The 22,785-nt window shown below is 36.2% G+C and overlaps 1 protein-coding gene across 2 annotated transcripts in view; it reads right to left on the reverse strand.

The window, feature by feature from the left end:
• Positions 1-9,734: 9,734 nt before the first annotated feature.
• Positions 9,735-22,785, reverse strand: part of UGT8 (UDP glycosyltransferase 8) — an 85,380-nt gene continuing 72,329 nt past the window's right edge. For both annotated transcript variants that reach the window (XM_050789771.1, XM_050789770.1), the window contains exons 5-6: positions 20,575-20,794; positions 9,735-12,039 (exon numbers count right to left, since the gene is read on the reverse strand). In XM_050789771.1, coding sequence (XP_050645728.1) covers positions 11,676-12,039; positions 20,575-20,794 — 584 coding nt within the window. In that variant the 3' untranslated portion in view covers positions 9,735-11,675. The remainder of the gene's footprint in view (positions 12,040-20,574; positions 20,795-22,785) is intronic.

Here is a 22,785-nt window from a genome sequence, read left to right on the forward strand (position 1 = left end):
TGGGTTTATCCAGGATTAGACTTTTGCTTTGTGAGTGTAGTAGGAAAGTAGAGTCAAGTTTTGTGGGTGTAGACAATAGAATTGTTTAAGTTAGAGATCAAAGGCCCAGAGTGATTATTAAATAGAATGTATCCAGGAGGAATCTTTTAGATTGACAGGGAAAAAAAGGAGCAGTTATGAGCTGAACACCAATAGAGAATAATGGGAATGGGAACTGGAATATTAAGAGGCTAAGAACAGAGGGGAAATCTTAAGAGCAGAGTATTTCAGAAGTGGGGAGACCCTGGGTGATGCAAAGCCCCAGGTTTGGAATGGAGTTGCTCACTGAAGAGGGAAGGAAAGTCAAAGGCTTGGACAAAACCAAGGGAATCTGCTATTAATTTGTCAGATGGCCCACCCAGTGTTGGAAGGACTTTCAAGGCCACTAGTCCAGCCTCCTTAAACAGAAAAGTATATTACATTGTGATCTTCAATAAATGTTGGCCAAGGAGCAGGCATCCTGAGCATGAAATAGTCACCCATCATAGAGCACCCTATGCAAATGATTGAGCTTAAGTTCTCTAAAGCAAGTATAAAATAAGTCAGTGATAACTTTGTTTTTTAATTTAAATATTATTTGCATACAGTAGTTTGTATTTCTTACTTTTGTTTTTAGTAGAAAATGGTTCACAGGATTTGAAGGGAAGGAGCTTTTGATTCCCTCTTGGACAAAAGAACTTCAGCAAAAGTCCTAGAGGGAGAAACAATACGGGATGTAACAAATGTTCTCTTAGAGTTGATATCTAAATGACTTTTCATTGTAGAGGCATGGAACCAATCTAAATTCTCCCACTTCATCTTGTGTTGCCTATCAGACAGTTAAATCTTATTGTTTTAATCCGCCTATAAATGTAGCTCTGGGCTTAATATGGAAACAACATTTTTTGAATATGGATTTTAAAAAAATCTATGTTTGCAGATTTTAATTTATTTGATTATACCATCATCTGCCTCTAGTGGAAGAAAATTCAAGGTTGTTTGCTTTCCTGGCCTCCTTTTCCCACTTTCTCTCCAAAACGAATCAGGATAAAGGAAGAAAAATCATTTTCTTTCATCCCTAAGGAGGAGGAGTATTGGTTATTGCCAGCTCCTAGGATATAATAGATTCAATGAGCTAGAATAATCTAATCAAATCTTTGTTAAAGGGGTTAGAAGGTACTGTATCTGCAGGAGCTCCACACACAAACCTGAAACTTTTCCTAATTCTATTACTTTACAGTCTGTGTTCTTTACCTGTTGACAGAGAAAATATATTGAATCTGAGAAGAGAGCTATTAAATTAATAGTCAAAATTACTTATTTTACCACACTTCATTATTGCTCTCAGTTCCTTCAGTCATACAGAAGTTTGGTTTACATATCCCTTTCGTTTTAAACATCTGGGAAGCTTTAGAAACCAAATTTGTTATAATTCTGGGATGTGGTTTTGGTATTTGGCATGTATAATTTTGCAAAATGGAGATTAATAAAAATAGAGTAATAACTACTCAAGCAAAACCAAAAATTGCAGGAAGAAGCAAGTGCTAATTGAATAATGTGTGTGGCTGCAGTTAAAATCCCTAAAAAATATAATATATGACATTTGGTTATTATATTTCTTATATAGTAACTTCTTAATGTAGTAATTTCTCTTTCTATACCAAAGACCCAACATTATATAGTAACCCATGCCATGCACACCTATGTAATTCATGACTGCCTAGATAATTGTAATATTATACTTACTCTGTCACTGTTATTTATTTTTCTTTTTTTTTTTTTCTTTTTGAGATAGACTCTCACTTTGTTGCCCAGGCTGGAGTGCAGTGACACGATCTCAGCTCACCGCAACCTCTGCCTCCCAGGTTCAAGTGATTCTCCTGTCTCAGCCTCCCAAGTAGCTGGGATCACAGGCACCTACTGCCATACCCGGCTAATTTTTCATTTTTAGTACAGACGGGGTTTCACTATGTTGGCCAGGCTTGTCTTGAACTCCTCACCTCAGGTGATCAGCCCACTTTGACCTCCCAAAGTGCTGGGATTACAGGTGTGAACCACTGCACCCGGCCTGTCACTATTTTCTTGAACACGCTGTCAGTCAGTACTCCTAGTCATTTATATTTATTTACTATGTTAAGTAAAAAATGTTTTATAAATTGTTGCAATTGCTGGATTCTTTTATTACCAGATCATATTCCTTTTCATATTTTAAGATGAAAAAATTCTCGTTTCTCTTCTGCAAACTAGCTAAGAAGAAGCTGTACACACTAAAACTGTTTGACAGATTTCCTAAGCCAAGCACAAGTAAGTTTGAGTGCTATCCTTTTGTCTATTTACAATTTAGCTTGAACAGAGAGCCTTTACATTACATCAAATCATCTGTAACACAAGAAGCTTAACACCAGCTATTTTGAAAGTTGTGCCATATGACCAGGTATCGAACATTCAGGAACACAAACAGGTATCTTGGGGAAAGTTACTGAATAGCTAATGCAAAGCAGATTGTGTTACAGTAATAAACTAAAGAGCCAAAAGTAAGACTGAGGTCAGTTAGAAAAGTTTTTTTTTGGTTTCTTTGTTTTTGTTTAGCATAGTGGTCACATCTGTTCATCATGTATACTCCTATCAGAGCAAACTACCTGCAGTTCCCCAATGTGCCACACTCTTCCATAACTCAATGCCTTTGACCATAGGGTCATGCCTTCCAAAAATTACCTCTATCTATTTGTTTACCTGGTGAGCTTCTATTTTTCCTTTTTGACTCAACTGAAACAATCCCCACGTGGAAACTTCTCTCACTCTCCTCTGTTTCAATAGTACATTGTCTGTACCCATATTACAAAATATATTCCTTTGCTTATTGAAACTGCTTACTTGCTGGTTTTGTCCCCTGGAGGTCAGAAACTATCACTTCTTCATCCCTGTATTTCCAGTATCACATACAGAGCCTGGCACTTTGGAAACAGAAAACAATGTTTGTTTGTGTTTTAATAAAGGCAGTACTTAGAGCAGTGAGATCAAGAGAATAGTAAGAATACTGACAAAGGAATAGTATTTGGTGTTGTTATAAATGAAGAAACATATGATTTTGTATAAATTAATAAATTTTACTAACTTACGAGTGTAAGAAATATCAGTATGTTCAGAATTTTTAGCAACATAAGTAGGCATCTTTTGATATAATATTAAGAAATATTAGACAGAAGGTAGCAAATGAATGTAAACAAGGGAAGTGCAAAGACTGTGATAAAAAGGCCATTAAAATGTAGCCAGATGGAAGTTTTTTATAACAGTTTTAGGAGAGAAAGAAGATGCAACGAATATATAAAAAACTACACTACCAGCGAAGAAGAATATTCCATTATAGTGCTTATGTTAAGGAATGAGGCAAACAGAAAACGAAAACACTAGTTTATGATTAGATATAAAACATCATGAGAATACAGATCACAGAAGAAAAATTATTGAAGTAAATTATCAGATAATTCAAGTAGAATGAAGAAAAGAGGTAAACTGGATGTTGAAAGAAAGGAAAGGAACAACTGAAGTGGTAAAGGGATGTGCAATGAAAGTCAAGGTGGAAGCAAAGAATGATCTAGGAATGTTTGAGGACCAGAAGGAAGACCAGCCCCAGGAGGACAAAATGCTGTTCTTAAAGGTGTAGATGTTTGGGTTAACATTGAAAATTTGAGTTGAAAAATAGCAAACTTTTTTATTTTCATAGACCGTCAAGTCTTTTTCTATAGGCTGACAACAAAGCAAATGGATATCTAACTTACAATGAAATCCAGAGCCTTCTAGGAGCAGAGACACCAGAATAAGAATAACTGGAGCTATTTGATGCTGATAATAACAAGATGTGCTCCTACCTGTAACTAATAAGAGCATTTGGGCTGACTGGTAAGAGGATTCAAGGGCCGGAATATCAATAATGGTCAAGTGACAAGTAGTCTTGAACAGTGTTCTGTATTACAGCCCAAAATTAACAGGCAACCCACATTTTCAGTTATTAGTTTATAATTGAAATCCAAAACAAAAGTTTACAGAAAAACCTGAAAAGTAGCAATAAACATAGCATCTCAAGCCATACACAAGGATAATTAGAGTTTAAAAAACTGACAGTCATTGCTTAATTGCACAAATAAATGGGTTATTTGCAGGCTATGGAAAGGCATATTATTTAGTCTCCTTTTGTACTTGATAATAGGATTTTAGGATGACACTCTTAATACTGTTAAACTTTTTTTTTTTTTTTTTTTTTTTTTTTTTGAGACAGAGTCTTGCTCTGTTGCCCAGGCTGGAGTGCAGTGGTGCGATCTCGGCTCACTGCAAACTCCACCTCCTGGGTACATGTCATTCTCCCACCTCAGCCTCCCAAGTAGCTGGGACTACAGGCACCTGCCACCACACCCGACTAATTTCTTTTTGTATTTTTTTTAGTAGAGACGGGGTTTCACCATGTTAGCCAGGATGGTCTCGATCTCCTGACCTTGCGTTCTGCCCGCCTCGGCCTCCCAAAGTACTGGGATAACAGGCGTGAGCCACCGCGTCCAACCAATACTGTTAAACTTTAAAGCCGAGTATTCTAAAGTGGTGATGTAAGGCTACTACTCATTTAACAGAAATAAGAAATTAAAGCAACAGAAATAAGAAATTAAAGCAACATAACTTGCATGAAATTTTAAGGAATCTAAAATAACTTTTTAAATTGTACTATTTCCCCCATCTGCTTCTTTTCTATTTAGTTTTCACAGAATTTTTTGTGTAATTTGAACAGATTTACTGTGTATATCTATGGGCAGTTTCTTAACCAGTGAGGAAGAGCAAACATACTAGACCTGGCATCTGAAAGCTGGTAGATGAATAGAACACACGACTATAAAATGCAATTCCATGTCACCTAACGCTAAATATATTTATGATTGGAGAACAAAAAAATTAGTTAAATTTCTGTCATTTACCTCTGATATAAGAAATGATAGCCAGCAGAGAGATGTTCTGCACCTTCTGTCTTGATATGCACAAACATGTGAGTTGATGCCACCTACACTTCCAGTGGTATGGCCACATTCTCAGGTAGGACACCCATTCATGTTGAAATTTGCATCACTAGAACATGCATGACATTATATGGTCCATATGCCTATAGATGCCTAGATATTGCCAAAGTCTTGTACTTGCCAAATTCCACTGACATCTTTGGGCCTTACATTCAAGACCTTTAAAGATCTTTGCTTGATTTGTGCTCCTTCCCACCTTATCTCTGATGAAATAATAATTTTTTTAAAAAGATGGATGACCATTCCAAAATATAGATTGCATAGTTGGGGGACCTACCTATCCAATTCAGATAAGCTTCTCCAGAATATCACTTAAATATACCAGGTGGAATAAAAATCCATTTTGAAAAGTATGAGAGGAATTCTGAGGTAGTTTTTGATCTGTAACCACTCACTGCTGCTTCCTTCCCAGGTTGTCCTTGCCTTTGCTATCCACACCTTTCTGCTCATTGTTATAGGAAAGACAATTACTGCTGCAATCCTAGCTTAAGATACATTTTTTTAATACCTGCCACCTATCTGTCTTGGGCTTTTCTCATGCTCCAGCGGACAGATGGCTGCAGTTCTAGCACATTTTAACACTGGGGATATGAGTGATGTCAAGTGAGATTTATAGAATCAGAGACAGCACTCTTTTCTGGTACAAAAGGATCCTGTTAGGAGCACCAAGAATGAATGTTTTAGACAGGCTTCCACAGAGGAAAGCCAACGTCTCTATTTGTACAAGGCAATTGTCTAAAAATTTTAGCTGACCAAGTTGGGGATAAGAAGAGTATATGTGGCTTGATAGTGATCATTGAGCTATGCCCCAAATGGTTCATTCAGTGCCACATCCAGAGTGTTGTGCAGTGCCCTGAGAGAGTGCAAACTCATTCAGTGGTAGCCCTCCTCCCAATACCCATAAGAAGCACCATATGCACATCCATTGTTTTTGATCTTACATCCTAAAAGGCATTAATCTAGTACAAATAAAACTTTTTTTAAAAAAAAAAAGCTAGATATTTTCTTAGCTTACCTTTGTAAATTACAATGTTTGAGTTTATTGTATTTCCTTGTTGTTAAAAACAAAAGCATCTGGCTGGGCATGGTGGCTCACAGTTGTAATCCCAGCACTTTGGGAGGCTGAGGTGGGTAGATCACTGGAGGTGAGGAATTTGAGAAGAGCCTGGGCCTGGCCAACATGGTGAAACCCCATCTCTACTAAAAATACAAAAATTAGCTGGGGTGTGGTGGTGCACGTCTGTAGTCCCAGCTACTCATGAGGCTGAGGCAGGTAAATTGCTTGAACCTGCGGGGAGGAGGTTGCAGTGAGCCGAGATTGTGCCCTCCAGCCTGGGTAACAGAGTAAGACTCTGTCTCAAAAAAAAAAAAAAAAAAAAAATCATTAGATACACATTAGATAGACAGGCACAATCTATGCACCATAAACCTGAAAAGGATAGGGCAGCTTGGAAAATACCTAAGGGTAATAGAAAACCCAAGAGAGGAAACTGAAAGCTTAGAAGCATGAAGATGGGAGAGAACAGGTCAGGAAGGTTGTGTCATGTCAGTAGGATGAAATCTGGACCTGGAGTATGGCATATTCAAATTCAAAATTAATTGCGCTTTCTCAAATGGTGCAACTGGTGTATCCATTCTCTTGGATTCATGAAATTTATTCAGAGGTACCCAAAGTAAATTTCTTTCCTGACTTCATCTTTTGAGATTGCAAATGAGAAGAAATGTTATATATACTATAATCTAAGTGTGGTTTAAATTTCTAAATCTCAAAATGTTTTCCATTTTAGAGTTAGAAGATGGAAGTACAAGAAAGAAGAATACATCAAAGCAGTGACTTGATTTTATTTTGTAACAATTTCGTCCTATTTATTCCTAATATTTTAGCAAGAAGTGTTACAGGGGTAGATCTGGCCAATCTAAAACTTGCTAGTCCTTTTGAATTTTATTTAGTTTTAAAAAGATAGTTTTTGTTTCTTAAAAGACTTCAAAAATTTCATAATACTGCCATTCTTTTAAAAAAATTGAGAGAGCATTTTAAATTTTTTAAAAATCAAATTTCTAAAGAATTGCGAGGATAGTGTAAACGCTACACACATAAATATATGTAAATGGTATTAATAATACATATTTTTGTTCAACCTAATATATGTCTTTAGCATTTGTTTTTTCTGATGACTCAAACTTAATTGTTCACATTGGTATTTTAGGTACTCTTGCCCTGCCTTCTTACTCATAAGTTGAACCTCTCATTATACGTGGAGGGCAGAATCAAGATTGGAAGCAGAATTGAGAATCTTTAATATATCATAGCGTTGGGCTTTTCTGGATGCCTCGTCTCTGCCAGTTCCTTTTATAGACAAAATAAGTTACCCAGAGATATATATCCTTGCTAATTTGAAGTTTAATGTTATGCAATTTATCGAATGCATTTACATTCAAAAGTTTTCATTTTCTGCTAAAAGTAAAGAATATTCATGGCCTTCAGCCAAAGTTCTACAAGGGTAACTAAAGCAAAATTAGCATGAACATATGAAATTCATCTTTTCAAACACATTAGATACTCTACTGCAGTGCTATGCTAAGTAAGAGTAATAGATCCCTCGATTAAAATATTACCTATTTGTATAACGAATCTCAACAAAACTTTTCTCTCTGCACTGCTTTTTAGTTATTTTTGACTTCAATGAAAATATCTTAATATTACGACTAAGCCTCGTGGCTTAGTAGATATTATCTTTTTAAAAATACAGGTATTGGCCGGGCGCAGTGGCTCACACATCTCATCCCAGCACTTCGGAAGGCCGAGGCGGATGGATTACTTGAGGCCAAGAGTTGGAGAAGAGCCTAGCCCACATGGCAAAACCCCGTCTCTACTAAAAATACGAAAATTACCCGGGCATGGTAGTGCATGCCTGTAATCCCAGCTAGTCGGGAGACTGAGGCAGGAGAATTGCTTGAACCCGGGAGGCGGAGGTTGCAGTGAGCTGGGATTGCGACACTGCACTCCAGCCTGGGCTACTGAGGGAGGTTCTGTCTCCAAATAAATTAAGTAAGTAAGTAACTATTAAATTGACACAGTGGAACTGAAGTCACCTCTGCTGTCAGGAATATGGAATAATCACTGCACAAAATAGGGTTACTGAAAAGTTAAAACTAATTGTAGATAGAAACTAACAGAAATAAAATACTTTTAATTCTATAAAATTCAGCAAGAACTTCAGGTTTTCCTGGTTAATAAATGAAAAACCTGAGATAATGTATTACCTGAGATTAATGTTGGATTATATATTACTCTATTGAAAATAATCTGCTGGTTTTATTTATAATAAGGAAGATCACTAGTCTTGCAGGATACAATATAAATGAATTATCTCTTACATCATGTCTGCCTTACCCAAAAGTGAAGGTATGAGTCATATAAGTATTGTGTGCCTTTGGTTTCCATATTTTAAAAGCTAGGCGTCTTGGTACCAATACACCTTACCTGCCCTGCTAACCCCAACTCAGCAACCCAAACACCCAAGTGATCGGGGATTTTTAACACTCTGTAGGACTTGCAGAAAAACGGCAATATAAATACTTTAATTGTGTGGATATCTAAGACCCTTCTAATTAAATTTGTTGGAAAAATGTTTTTGCTGTCAAAAATATCAATAGTATCTTCACATGAAATGCATGTCTTCAAAAGCTGGCTAAAATGTTACCATCTCAGAAGCATGATAAGCAGCTCTTTAATGCACATTTTAGAGAAGTTTCAATAATAGAACTCCTATAATTCTCAAACCTCATCATATGAAATGTAAAATTTTTCTATTTCAGACGTTTTTGATTATATTGATTGCAAATAACCATTCTCTAATGTGATTTTATATTTATAAGCTGGTTGAATTACTTAGAAGCTAGAATGAAATATGAATTATACTATTAGTAAAACAGATTGCTGGATTATCCCTTGAGGTTTTTCTTCAACTTATTTTGGTTCTTTCATTTATAAACCTTTTATTTTTGAAGTGGAGTTGTTCAGTTTTAGCAGTATTTGGGACTGAGAGAGAAGCTGAGTTTTGAAGAGAATCTCTAGCTTCAATCATAAACTATTACTTTAACCCAAACATTAGCTCTTTTCAACTCTGGACACCAAAATCCTGCCCCTATGGTTTATGTGGAGGGATAACAGAAGTTGCTACTCTAGAGGAAAAATGTCTTAATTCTCATTTGTGTTTGATATGATGATAACCAGCTATGGGAATATTTTAATAGTTGCAGAAACTCTTTCTAAATAATAAATGAATAAATACTTTCTTGAAAACTTTACTTTATTATACAATCTAGCCCAAGTGTGGAAAATTTAAAAATCACCCTATTTACCAAAACTATCTAACAATAATCTTGCTAGAAAAAATAAAAAACAACAATGATCAGTAAATACCTACACTTAACATTCTTACTTCTGGAACAGAATTTTAAGATCCATGTCCATGTCCTTGTAAGGTAAATCCCTCTGTTTAACAATTAAAAAAAAAAAAGTCTCACATTTAATACATTGTTTGCACACTCAAATACATACAAAAGCTGGGAGACCTGTCTTAGAAACATGTTTAAAATGAATATATATAATATTATGAAATCTGAATAAAAATTTTATTCCAACAACACTTCTCTATTTTAAATCATGTTTATTATTTAAGTTTTTATCACAGTGGAGATTAACTTATGCTTAATCATCCAATCAGTGCCTACTGTCAACTTAATCCAATTCCAAAAAAGTAAAATCAACTCATTCATACACTCTAAGTCCTCTTACTATCCCACCATTCATTGCCTGTGTCTTTTTTCCCTTTTAACGGCAACATCGTAATAAGATTGTGAAAAGGTATAACTAATCGGTTTCTATGTATGTATAATACCATTTCTTCAAGTATTCAGAGAGCAGTACATTTGTCTGCATTGTGCATTAGAAAACTACTTGTGACATTATTTCTAAGTGCAGGAGAAATGCTCCTGGTGGGAGAGTAATGAAGTTGTTTGTCATAGTGTATGCCAAGGATTTACAGCACTGTAGAATTTTCACAACTCTTCCATGTTAGTGAGTAACATTAGGTAAATGTTGTATTTGCCTACTCTCAGCTATCAGATGTGGGATTTCAAACTACAAACAAATAAAGCATACACTCAACCAACAAGGGTAGTGCAAGTGCTAAGTAAACAGAATGACATGAAAGAAATTCATAGTTGCCAACTAGTGAATGCTTCAGCAGGGAGGCCCTGATTTTATGATGTCTGTGACTTGCATCCCTGTTCTCAAATGAATACTGTCACTGCTCCATGTCAGCCACAATGACCGGAAAAGGCTGCTGAGGTGAGGGCTGAGGGAATGAGGAGGATGATAGGAATTCATTTTCACAAAAAAGTGGTTCAATTTATCTGTCACATCTGTATATAGTGTAAAGTCTGATTTGTTAACAAGATCTCAGACGTCTCCAGACAAAGCAGGTACCAATATGGAAAACTGCAAATGTTTCATTTAAAGGAATTAAATGTTGGCACCTATGTAATATAGCTTGTGTGGCCTGGACAATAAAAGGGATCAGAAGATGGTTTTTTAAAAGTAAAACTTTGGAAATGTAACACCTGAACATTCAAAAGTTACATTATAGAAAAGCCATCAAACAGTTACATAAACATTCAACAATACAGTGGTGCTGTTTAAAAATGCCCTGGAAGCAATAATCTTCAGTACTTTGAATAAAGTCAGAATTTCATTGCTTTGTCTTAATTATGCATTTAACATATTGTTACTCATTAAAATTAAATAGAAAAAAACTATAAAATTCTTCCAGAGGAAAATTATTGGTAGTGGGAAAACAAAAGTAAAATGTGAAAACCAATGTATACATTTACTTAATTACATGTTTTTCCCCCAGAAGTGGACATACTCTATCAGAAAATAAAAACAAGGAAAACAACAACAACAACAAAAATAAAACAAAAATTACAAAAAAACTGTGCCATTTCCTTTTTTTTTTTTTCTTCCTCTGCATCCAGTTTTGGGGGAAAGTGTTCTTTCATAGTGGTGTTCTGAGTTCACACATATTAAATGGTAGAAAAGGAACATCTGGATCCTGACTATCCTTTTACTTTATTCTTGAGTGTGTTGTACCCTCAACAAATGTAACAAGCAGCCAGTAAAAATTCTCTTAATTAGGAGACACACACACACACAGACACACACACACACACACACACACACACACACACACAACCTTATTAAGAAAAATGCAACCATTCCTGATCCAGGACACACACATATGAAGATTTAAAACTAAGGTCTGACACAGTCACTTAATTGATTTAAATAATTAAGGCTTCTAAAAGGTTCAGTGCCAAAACTCTCTACATCAGTATTTGAATAAAATACATTTTTGCATTTTAGGTTTGTGCTTTTTACAGCCATCTTAATTCCACAGAATTTCATTAGTAGATCTCATAAGGGCATGTTAGAATTGTTTACTGTTTTACTTTTAGTAGCTGTTAGATTAAATAATAGCAATAAAAATTCAATGAGTGAACCAATTTATTTCTATCACCTGGGCTGTTGGCTCATTTCACTTTCTTTTCATGTTTAATATGGCCATTTCTTTTGTACTTGCCATTGAGGATTCCATTGTGGTAATGTCCATTAACTGTGCTATGCTTATTTCTAGACCACAGACTTTTGATTTTTCTGTAGATAAATTTTGTCACCCAAGACAAGAGAAAGTAAAACAAGGCAGCACCAAGCAAAAGCACAAAGGCAATATCCAGTAAAAAATACTGACAAAAAGAGATTTGATGGACAGCGGCACGTAGGTGATGGGCTCCATTGTGACGAATAATATAATCTATCCAATAGATAGTTCGATTGACAGGGTGACCAGGTTGATCCTTGTGAATTTCCGAAAGCTTCTGGGCCCTCTGACGGTAGCTATGGAGAGGGGAACACAGAATGAAGAGGTTAATAATAAAGTTCTATATTTATGCATATCTTCACGTAAAAGGGGGAAATAATAAAAACTATACTACTATTCTTTAGTAAGTACTTTGCATGTACAAACACTGTGTTAAGTGCTTTAAGCACATTATCTTATGTTAAACCAATAAAATATATTTTAAATTGGTGAGAAAAGTGAAAATCAGAGAGACTGAGTAATTTGATTATGTTACAAAGCAAGCACTGTGTTAAGTGCTTTAAGCACATTATCTTATGTTAACCCAATAAAATATATTTTAAATTGGTGAGAAAAGTGAAAATCAGAGACACTAAGCAACTTGATTATGTTACAAAGTTGAGACCCAGAATTTCTTGCCTCCAAACCCTTTGCTGTTTCCACACAACATTACATGTAGTTCTTCTCTCTACATACTTTTAAATAATATAAATCAACAAGTCTCAACCAAGATGGAAACTAAATTTATTAGATTCTGAAAGAAAGATGGAGAAAAAGATATAGAACTTCATTCTACCACTTTTTTAAGCAATAATATTTAATTTGTCTTAATTTAAAATAACATTAAATATGGGGTGATGATACATTATTAAAGAGATAAAAAAGAGTTGAGAAACACCATGAAGTCAGATTTGATGTTATATGCAGTATTCATATACAGGTAATGTATGCATGTATATATATATAAAGAAGACACCCTCTTAAATGATTGAAAGACCAAGGAAAATGGGGAATCACAAAGTAGTAAAATATAAGCATTTTATTTTAATCTAAAAACATGTGACTGCACATTCGTGTGCTAGTCTTTGACAAACAGCTAAAGCCCTCTTGCATGAATTCATGACTGAAGTTTGTATTGTTTAGACATAAGAAATAATTTCCACCTCCAGAGATACAAAATCTATGATGGAGGATATAGCACTACTGAGTTGTGCATTATAGAGGAACAAAAGATTGGACACATGTGAAGACTTGATAAAGCCAAGAGAAGAGTGTAAACTAAATCATAAAAGTGGGGGAGTAAGAATACACCCAGAACAAATTCATTTGGAAAAAGTATGAAGTTTAGTTAGAAATTAGATTGGAAGAAGATGAGTCTTCCCCATGGGTATTCTGAATGACAAGATATAATAGCTTCTTTCTTAGAACCAAGGAGCCATTAGATCAGGGAGACTGGCTGTTAAAGCAGAGGGAAGATACTCGTGATGCAGAGTCCATTAAAAAGACCTCAAAAATGGCCAATGAGAGACTGACTAAAAAAATGGTGGTGGAATTAGACAGATAAAGGGAAATGGTGTAGTAGAAGAGTTTGCAGGAGTTAGTAAGAGTGTGGATTAAATGTGAAGGGAAAGAGAGAGATCATATGTAACTGCAATGTTTGCAGCTTGAATGACTCACATGGCAGAGTTAATTAACAGAACACAGTAACACAGAACACGAGACATGCTGCTGTAAATGATTACAGTTTGGGCTATAATGAAAGGAAAGGCCGAGAGAGCCACTAGAAATGTGAGGATGGAGCTATGAGATTACAAAGCCTAATGAAAAATCTACTCAGATATTTGAGTTGATTTGATGAGCCTTTATTTTTTATGATTTCACTCTAGACCTAAACATTAAGTTTTAACAATTATGCAAACAAATTTGAGAGGCAGTGAACAGAACGTTGTTAGGAGTGAAAGAAAAAGCAAATTAACGCTATTACATAAGAGTATGTAATTAACAGGCACGTTTTCTCTCTCACCAATGCCTCAGAAGAAAATTATGACCAGATAATAAATCTAGTTGTATTAAAAAGTATAAAAACCTCACCAAATATTAAAAGGCTATCCTCACTTGCTTTGTAATTTATCATAATTTCTAACTGATGGCAAAAGGGAAACTAGAAAGTTTCTACTACTCCATTTTATGAGAAAATGCTTATGGGGCAAAGGAGTATCTTTAAAATACAAAAATGAAACGTGACATCTTAGAAAATAAAATCCAACCTTCTATTTTAACAAAGATGGAAAAGGAGGAAAAAAATAATCTTAAGTCTTCAGGTACCTTAATGTCACTGTGTATATAACCCTTTCTCTAGTGATGATTAAACAGATTAAACAGATGCTTTAATGGGAAATCTGATTTCTTGCACTCTTGAATAAATTATTAACTCATATGGAACTCCGATATGTTTACTTCATCCTAGGTCACTAATTACCAGAAAAGCTCTTGACATCTGACTCAGCTTCTGAACAGGGACTTTCATCAGTCAGACTCTTAGTCCCACCTAGGAGTAGACTCATAAAGCTGGATTGCTTACTAACCGATTTCATTTTGTATGACTATTCTGTTTAGAGGAGGTCCATAGATCAACTGGAAAGGAATATTGGAGAATTCACAGATAAATTTTTGAGGGACAGGTATTTTCCATGCTGAAACTGGCCTCAAATTTAGTGTAGTGGCATTGTCCTATGAACACAGTTTATTTTACAACTCAAAATTCCTTCCAGTAAGTATATGAATATTGCAAAAAAAAAAATGGTGTGATTAAAATGGTCACTCTAGACAGCTCTACGTTATTCCAAGGGATCTCTTAGATAAAGCCCCTTTTAATAAAACAATTACCTTGTAAGGGGCTCACATGTACATTAAATTTTAAAAAGTATAAATATTTTCTATTAAAAGTTGACCACAGGTTGGATATGTGCTAAGTTAATAATCATCAACTCTCCATCTTTCTCTCTAATTTATTTTGTAATAATAAAAGCTTCAGATTCAAAATAATCCTCTCAAACAAATGAACAAAAAAGCAATAGGCTTTTATTAAATGAATCCAAAGCATTAGGAAGCAGAGATGTAAGATGTGTAATTTTACTTAAGTTGTGAATTTTTTAAAAAGTAATACTTTTTGGGGTTTTTGTTGTTGTCGTTATTTCTTCTAAAAAAAAGAAAATGGAATACATGTGCAGAATGTGCAGGTTTGTTACATAGGTATACATGTGCCATGGTGGTTTGCCACACCTACTGACCCATCCACTAAGTTCCCTCCCCTCACCCTCCACCCCCAACAGGTCCTGGTGTGTGTTCTTCCCCCTCTCTGTGTCCATATGTTCTCATTGTTCAACTCCCACTTACGAGTGAGAACATACGGTATTTGGTTTCCTGTTCCTGTGTTATGTGCTGAGGATGACTTCCAGCTTCATCCATGTCCCTGGAAAGGACATTACCTCTTTCCTTTTTAATGCTGTATAGTATTCCATGGTGTATATGTACCACATTTTCTTTATCCAGTCTGTCACTGATGGGCATTTGGGTTGCTTCTATGTCTTTGCTATTATAATTGGACTGCAATAAACATATGTGTGCTTGTGTCTTTATAGCTGAATGATTTATATTCCTTTGAGTATATACCCAGTACTGGGATTGCTGGGTCAAATGGTATTTCTGGTTCTAGATCCCTGAGGAATTGTCATACTGTCTCCCACAATGGTTAAACTAATTTACATTCCCACCAACAGTGTAAAGCGTTCCTATTTCTCCGCAGCCTCACCAGCACCTATTGTTTCCTGACTTTTTAATAATCGCCATTCCGACTGGGCATGAGATGGTATCTCACTGTGGTTTTGATTTGCATTTCTCTGATGATCAGTGATGTTGAGCTTTTTTACACGTTTTTTGGCCACATAAGTGTCTTCTTTTGAGAAGTCTCTGTTCATATCCTTTGCCCATTTTTTGATGGGGTTGTCTTCTTCTTGTAAATATGTTTAGGTTCCTTGTAAATTCTGGATATTAGACCTTTGTCAGATGGGTAGATTGCAAAAATTTTCTTCCATTCTGTAGGTTGCTTGTTCACCCTGATGACAGTTTCTTTTGTTGTACAGAAGCTTTAGTTTAATGAAATCCCATTTGTCAATTTGGGCTTTTGTTGCCATTGCTTTTGGTGTTTTAGACATGAAGTCTTTGCCCATGCCTATGTCCTGAATGGTATTGCTTAAGTTGTCTTCTAGGGTTTTTATGGTTTTGGGTTTTACATTTAAGTCTTTAATCCATCTTGAGTTAATTTTTGTATAAGATGTAAGGAAGGGGTCCAGTTTCAGTTTTCTGCAAATGGCTAGCCAGTTTTCTCAGCACCATTTACTGAATAGGAGATGCTTTCCCCATTGCTTGTTTTTGGCAAATTTGTAGATTAGATGGTTGTAGATGTGTGGTGTAGTTTTTGAGGTCTCTGTTCTGCTCCATTGGTCTATATATCTGTTTCGGTACCAGTACCATGCTATTTTAGTTACTGCAACCTTGTAGTATAGTTTGAAGTCAGGTAGTGAAATGCCTCCAGCTTTGTTTTTTTTGTTTTGTTTTGTTTTGGTTTGGGTTTTTTTTAGTTGTTTTCGCTTAGGATTTTCTTGACTATATGGGGTCTTCTTTGATTCCATATGAAATTTAAAATAGCTTTTTCTAATTCTGTAAATAATGTAAATGGTAGTTTGATGGGAATAGCATTGAATCTATAAATTACTTTGGGCAGTATAGCCATTTTCACAGTATTCATTTTTCCTATTCATGAAGATGGATTGTTTTCAATCTGTTTGTGTCCTTGCTTATTTCCTTGAGCAGTGATTTGTAGTTCTCTTTGAAGAGGTCTTTCACATCCCTGGATAGCTGTATTCCTAGATATTTTATTCTATTTGTAGTGACTGCTGAATGGGAGTTCATTCATGATTTGGCTCTCTGCTTGCCTATTGTTGGTGTAAAGGAATGCTTGTGATTTTTGCACAGGGATTTTGTATTCTAAGACTTTGCTGAAGTTCCTTTCAGTTCAATAAATTTGGGGGCTGAGACGATGGGGTTTTCTAAATATAAAATCATGTCATCTGCAAACAAAGACAATTTGACTTCCTCTCTTCCTATTTGAATCCTCCCTATTTCTTTCTCTTGTTTGATTGCCTTGGCCAGAATTTCCAAAACTATGTTGAATAGGAGTGGTGACAGAGGGCATCTTTGTCTTGTGCTGGTTTCCAAAGGGAATGCTTCCAGCTTTTGCCCATTCAGTATGATATTGGCTGTAGATCTGTCATAAATATCTCTTATTATTTTGAGATAAGTTCCATCAATACCTAGTTTATTAAGAGTTTTTTACATGAAGGGGTACTGAATTTTATCAAAGGCTTTTCTGTGTCTATTGAGATATTCATGTGGTTTTTTGTCTTTGGTTCTGGTTATGTGATAGATTACCTTTATAGATTTATATATGTTGAACCAGCCTTGCATCCCAGGGATAAAGCCAACTTGATCATAGTGGATAAGCTTTTTTTTTTTGAAGACGGAGTCTTGCTCTGTCGCCCAGGCTGGAGTGCAGTGGTGCAATCTCAGCTCACCGCAAGCACTGCCTCCCAGGTTCACGCCATTCTCCTGCCTCAGCCTCCTGAGTAGCTGGGACTACAGGCGCCCACCACCACACCCAGTTAATTTTTTGTATTTTTAGTAGAGACGGGGGTTTCACCATGTTAGCCAGGATGGTCTTGATCTCCTGACCTCATGATCTGCCCGCCTCGTGCTGTTGGATTCAGTTTGCCAGGATTTTATTGAAGATTTTCACATTGATGTTCATCAGAAATATTGGCCTGAAGTTTTCTTTTTGTTGTTGTTGTTGTTGTGTCTTTCCAGTTTTGGTATCAGGATAATGCTGGCTTCATAAAAGGAATCTTCTTTTACAGTATTAGTTACTTGGTTTAAACTAGAATATCTCGGACACAGTATTAGTGAGGCAAACTAATATTTTCAATAATTATCACCTGTTAAATGTGGAATATTATCACATTTGAAACAAAGACAGACAAATGACTTCAGTTTATATAATGACTTTTAGCAAAGGACATGCTACACAAATCACTGGCATTTTTACATTGACTAAGACATCTTTCTATGTACAAAATCCTTTCGGTTAAATATTTAAGGTTTTCAGTTACGTAAGATTAACTCATTATCTGATATGCATACTTTTGGGAATGATATAAATTTATTCATGGCATAGAATAATGCTTAAATCAAGCACTTACATCTCTCTAATATTCTATAGCTGGAACCGCCATGTGACCTAAGATCGTAACCTGTTCTTGCTCTGATTCAGCTTGGTTCATGCCTCACAAAACACAGCTGGACTAACTACCTGTGAATAACCTAGATTTTTGCTCTTTCCTTTTTATCCGACCCAATCTCAGCAGTTCTGCAACTGTTTCCCCATAATTCTACTTAGGGCTGTATTTTACAAACTTTCCTGAAAGGCTACATATATACACACACATACGTACACACATACATATGACACATATGTGATGTATATGTGTGTGCATATATATACACACATGAAAGAATATCATGTTTTGAAAAGCACGCCTTTAAAGAAAAACTATAGATAACAGAAGAAGGGATCTACTTAGGCAACCCTAGTTATGGAACACATTGCTTCCAATGGCAGAGCTGTATCCGGCACTGGATCCTTTCAGAGTCCAGAGTATGAAGGTCACCTCTGAGCTCACATAAAGGCAGTATAATGAACTTCAGTTGAATTCGGCATTTTATATGCAAGCATAATCCTTTTACGTGAAATAATTTTTCTTATTATTGGTCGTTCCTTAGAATGTGGCAGTGTTTCTCAAGCCAATGTTAAGCCATATCCCCTGGGCATAAAAAGAAAAAGCTTATACTCTTCTAATCTTTAATGCTATCGGAAATGCAAGATAAATTAAACATCATCTCTACAAATGAAGAAAACTGCTACTTTGTTTTAAAACTACACAGGCCAATTCTTCACCCTTTGAGACTCATTTGTGAACTAACTTAACTCAGGACCTATCAAGAATTTAAAAGCAAACATAAAGATTCTGCTTCATCATTCACCTGTGTAAATAAATCTCCGCATTTCTTTAATACTCAGTGCTAGGGAAACCCAGCAACACCAGGCTTACCATGCAGTACAAAGAGCACTGTCTTGGTAATCAGACAGTCCTGGCTTCTAATTTCCACTATGATTGCTGTTGTAAGCCAAATTACTTAAGTTCTCTGAATATCAAGTGTCTTGCCTATATAATGTGGATAATAAAAACTGTGATATACAGCTGTTATAAATATGAAAATGAAATAAGCACATAACATTTGACACAATGTAGATATCCAAAGATTGTTCACATTGCAGTTTCTCCCTCAGTTTGGAAGATCCTGGTAGAATATTATCTGGTGTCAACATGGCTGGTCAAATGACTGCTGTTTTTATTTTCTAAATTATAGAAAACATGCATAAAGCATTATCACAGGAATCTAAAGGATATTTCCATAACTTCATAATTTATTGACAATCTATTGAAAATAATTGGCTACTGACAATATACTGTGGTGTGTACATTCATCAGCTTTAATGTTAATTGAAACTGTGTCCGGAATTGGTGGGTTCTTGGTCTCGCTGACTTCAAGAAAGAAGCCATGGACCCTCGCTGTGAGTGTTACAGTTCTTAAACATGGTGTGTCCGAAGTTTGTTCCTTTGGATGTTCAGATGTGTCCAGAGTTTCTTCCTTCTGGTGGATTTGTGGTCTCGCTGACTTCAGGAGTAAGCTGCAGACCTTCTCGGTGTTACAGCTCTTTAAAGGCAGCATGTCTGGAGTTGTTCATTCCTTCCGGTGGGTTCGTGGTCTCCCTGGCCTCAGGAGTGAAGCTGCAGACCTTTGCGGCGAGTGTTACAGTTCACAAAGGTGGCGCGTCCGGAGTTGTTCGTTCCTCTCGTCCAGAGCTGTTCGTCCCTCCCTGTGTGTTCGTGGTCTCGCTGGCTTCAGGGGCGAGGCTGCAAACCTTCCCGGTGAGTGTTACAGCTAATAAAGGTGGCGCGGACCCAAAGAGTGAGCAGCAGCAAGATTTAGTGTGAAGAGCTAAAGAACAGACCTTACACACACAGCAAAGGGACCCAAGCGGGTTGCTGCAGTTGGCTTGGGCAGCCTGCTTTTATTCCCTTATCTGATTCCACCCACATCCTGTTGATTGGTCGACTTTACAGAGAGCTGATTGGTCCGTTTCAACAGGGGGGCTGATTGATGCGTTTAAAAACCTTTAGCTAGACAAAGAGTCCTGACTGGTGCGTTTACAATCCTTTGGCTAGACAGGAAAGTTCTCCTAAGTCCCCACCTGACCCAGAAGCCCAGACGGCTTGACTTCTCACTGGCACTCGCTGCGGGACACTGCGGGTACTCCGGCAGCCCAGAGGGAGCTCATCTCCGGATCAAGCCCAGCAGGCCTGGCTGCGGAGCCTGGGGCCAGCCCCGGGAGTGCCCTGTGCAGCCCGGGCTCCCGCCCGCGCCTCTCCCTCCACACCTCCCGGCGAGCAGAGGGAGTCCGCTCCTGCCTTGGCCAGCCCCAGAGAGGGGCCTCCACAGCACAGCAGAGGGCTTAAGGGCTCCTAGAGTGCTTCAGCCAGAGCAGACACCGAGGCCCAAGAGGTGCCCAGAGCGAGTGAGGGCTGCTAGCACGTTGTCACCTCTCAAAACCTTACCTGGGATTATTGATAACCTTCACCAGTGCTTCATACAGCTCTTTTTCAGTAACTGTCTTCCATTCTAGTAATATTCCCATTCCTTTTGCCTGTACTCTAGTCATAGTATCATAATGGTCTCCAAAGAGTGGAATTCCCACTACAGGCACACCATGATACATAGTTTCAAAAATACTGTTCAAGCCACCATGGCTCAGGAAGGCTTTAATCTTTGAATGCCCTGAAGAAAGATGAAAAAGAAAACAACTTACAACAGTATTACTCTACAGAAGAGATCTTCCCAGAAATGTATTAAAATTGACACCACAGTAAACATGCATTTCAGATAAAGGATTCCTAAAGTGTAATTTCACTGATTCCTGTTCTACACCAATGAAAATATTTGTTATATACATAATTGTCAGATTTTGATACATCAATTAAAAGCCATTTTTAGGTAGTTAAAATGTACGTTACTATTTTTAACACAAACACTGCATGACTAACATATTTAAATGGCCAATAATTATTAGGAAGCCAATGAAAGCAAGAAATGCCAAATACCAGAGTGAAAACATAGACATCTACTTTCTGGCTACTCAAATGTTTATCAACGTTAAAGTCAAAAACACTTTTTTAAACAAATGTAAAGAAAGGCTGGATTCCAGAAGTCAATGAAGAGTTTGTCTGCTTCTCCAAAAAGAAATGTTATAATCACTATTTACAACATTCAAGTTCTATCAGCATAAGTATTTCACAATTTTAGGGTTTAATTTTACATTTATGTGCTCAATCATGTAGAGATAAACATTTATAATCATTTGTAAGACATGAGACATCACATAACGTCTAGTTGTTATAGGAATAAAAGAGATAATTTGTCAAAATTAATGTGGAAATTCAAAACTTAGATTTGTTCTCCTGGTAAATGGCCTACATTTCCATAAAAGAGATCAAAAGTTTGGCATAAGAGTTGTAAAAACAAAACAAAACAAAACAAAAAACATTGTACCTAGGATATATGTTATTGGCCAGAAAGAAATTATACCTAGCTGAAATGTTGATCTTTTAAAATATACATGTGCCAGGTACAAAATTACTGTATGTGGGAACCATGGTCTCAATGGTGCTCCCGGAGTTCTTCCATCCTGAAGTCCAGTGGAACTGGTTAGTCAGTGTCTATAGCCCTTACCCACAGGTGGCTTCTCTGACTCTTAGGTCCAACTAAAGGATCTGCCCTAGAAGTGGATTTCAATCTTTATTTTTAGCAAAGACCCCTCTCTTTGAACAAAACCAACCACCAAGCCCAACAGTAAAAAATAAAGCCGAGCTGCTGTGTAAAGAGGAAGAGCTGGCTACGAGGGGAGGGGAAAGACATTGATTTAGTTCCTACTTCTCATCCTGGAAGAATCTTTTGATCATAGTTAGAAGCTATTAGAGGACTTACAAGGATCGTACCTATTGTTAAAAAAGATACTAATCTTGAAAAAGAGAGCTGACATTGAGAAGCCTAGAGCGGCTATGGACTTGAGGAGGGTGTTCAGGCATGGACCTTGTAGTAGAGCCTCACGGTCCAAAAAAAAAGAAAAAGAAAAAGAAAAACAAACAAACAAACATAAAACCCACACACAATAAAAGTTTAGATGTTCATACATAACAGTGTCACACTGTCGCACTGAGGTAGCTGATAGCCAGGTTATCTTATTTAAATTTCCTGCTTCTTTCTTATCTTCTAAGGAATCTAAGTCATAATAGTAAAGCCATTAAAGACTTAAAAATTTTAAAAAAAGTATCAAGAAAGGTAAATTGCCTTGTATTCTTTTTTCTTCAGTTTTAGCATTTATAGAATAGTATTATAATAAGCTAAATGAAAAGAAATTATATACATAAATAAAATTCTTTACTGGTTTTTAGTTATACAATTTAATTTGCTGCTTTTTAGGAGAATCACTATAGCTGTATTAAAATATAGTTTCGATGTCTTAAAAGTATAAGTTAAAATTAAAGCCACTTTTACATAACGTTAGGTGTATTATGGAAAAAATGGTGGTCAATATTTTCAAAATCAATCCCATTTTTATAATTTTTGTAATCAATAATATATTCAAGGATACTACGGCATTAACTTTTTCTAAAAATTTAATGAATAAAAATTTGCATTATTATTATCTGTGCTTATTGAACACAGAGTTAAATTATCTAGATTCAAACACACTTAAAAGACATGCATAT

Source organism: Macaca thibetana, chromosome 5 (genome assembly GCF_024542745.1).
Source record: "Macaca thibetana thibetana isolate TM-01 chromosome 5, ASM2454274v1, whole genome shotgun sequence".
NCBI lineage: Eukaryota > Metazoa > Chordata > Mammalia > Primates > Cercopithecidae > Macaca > Macaca thibetana.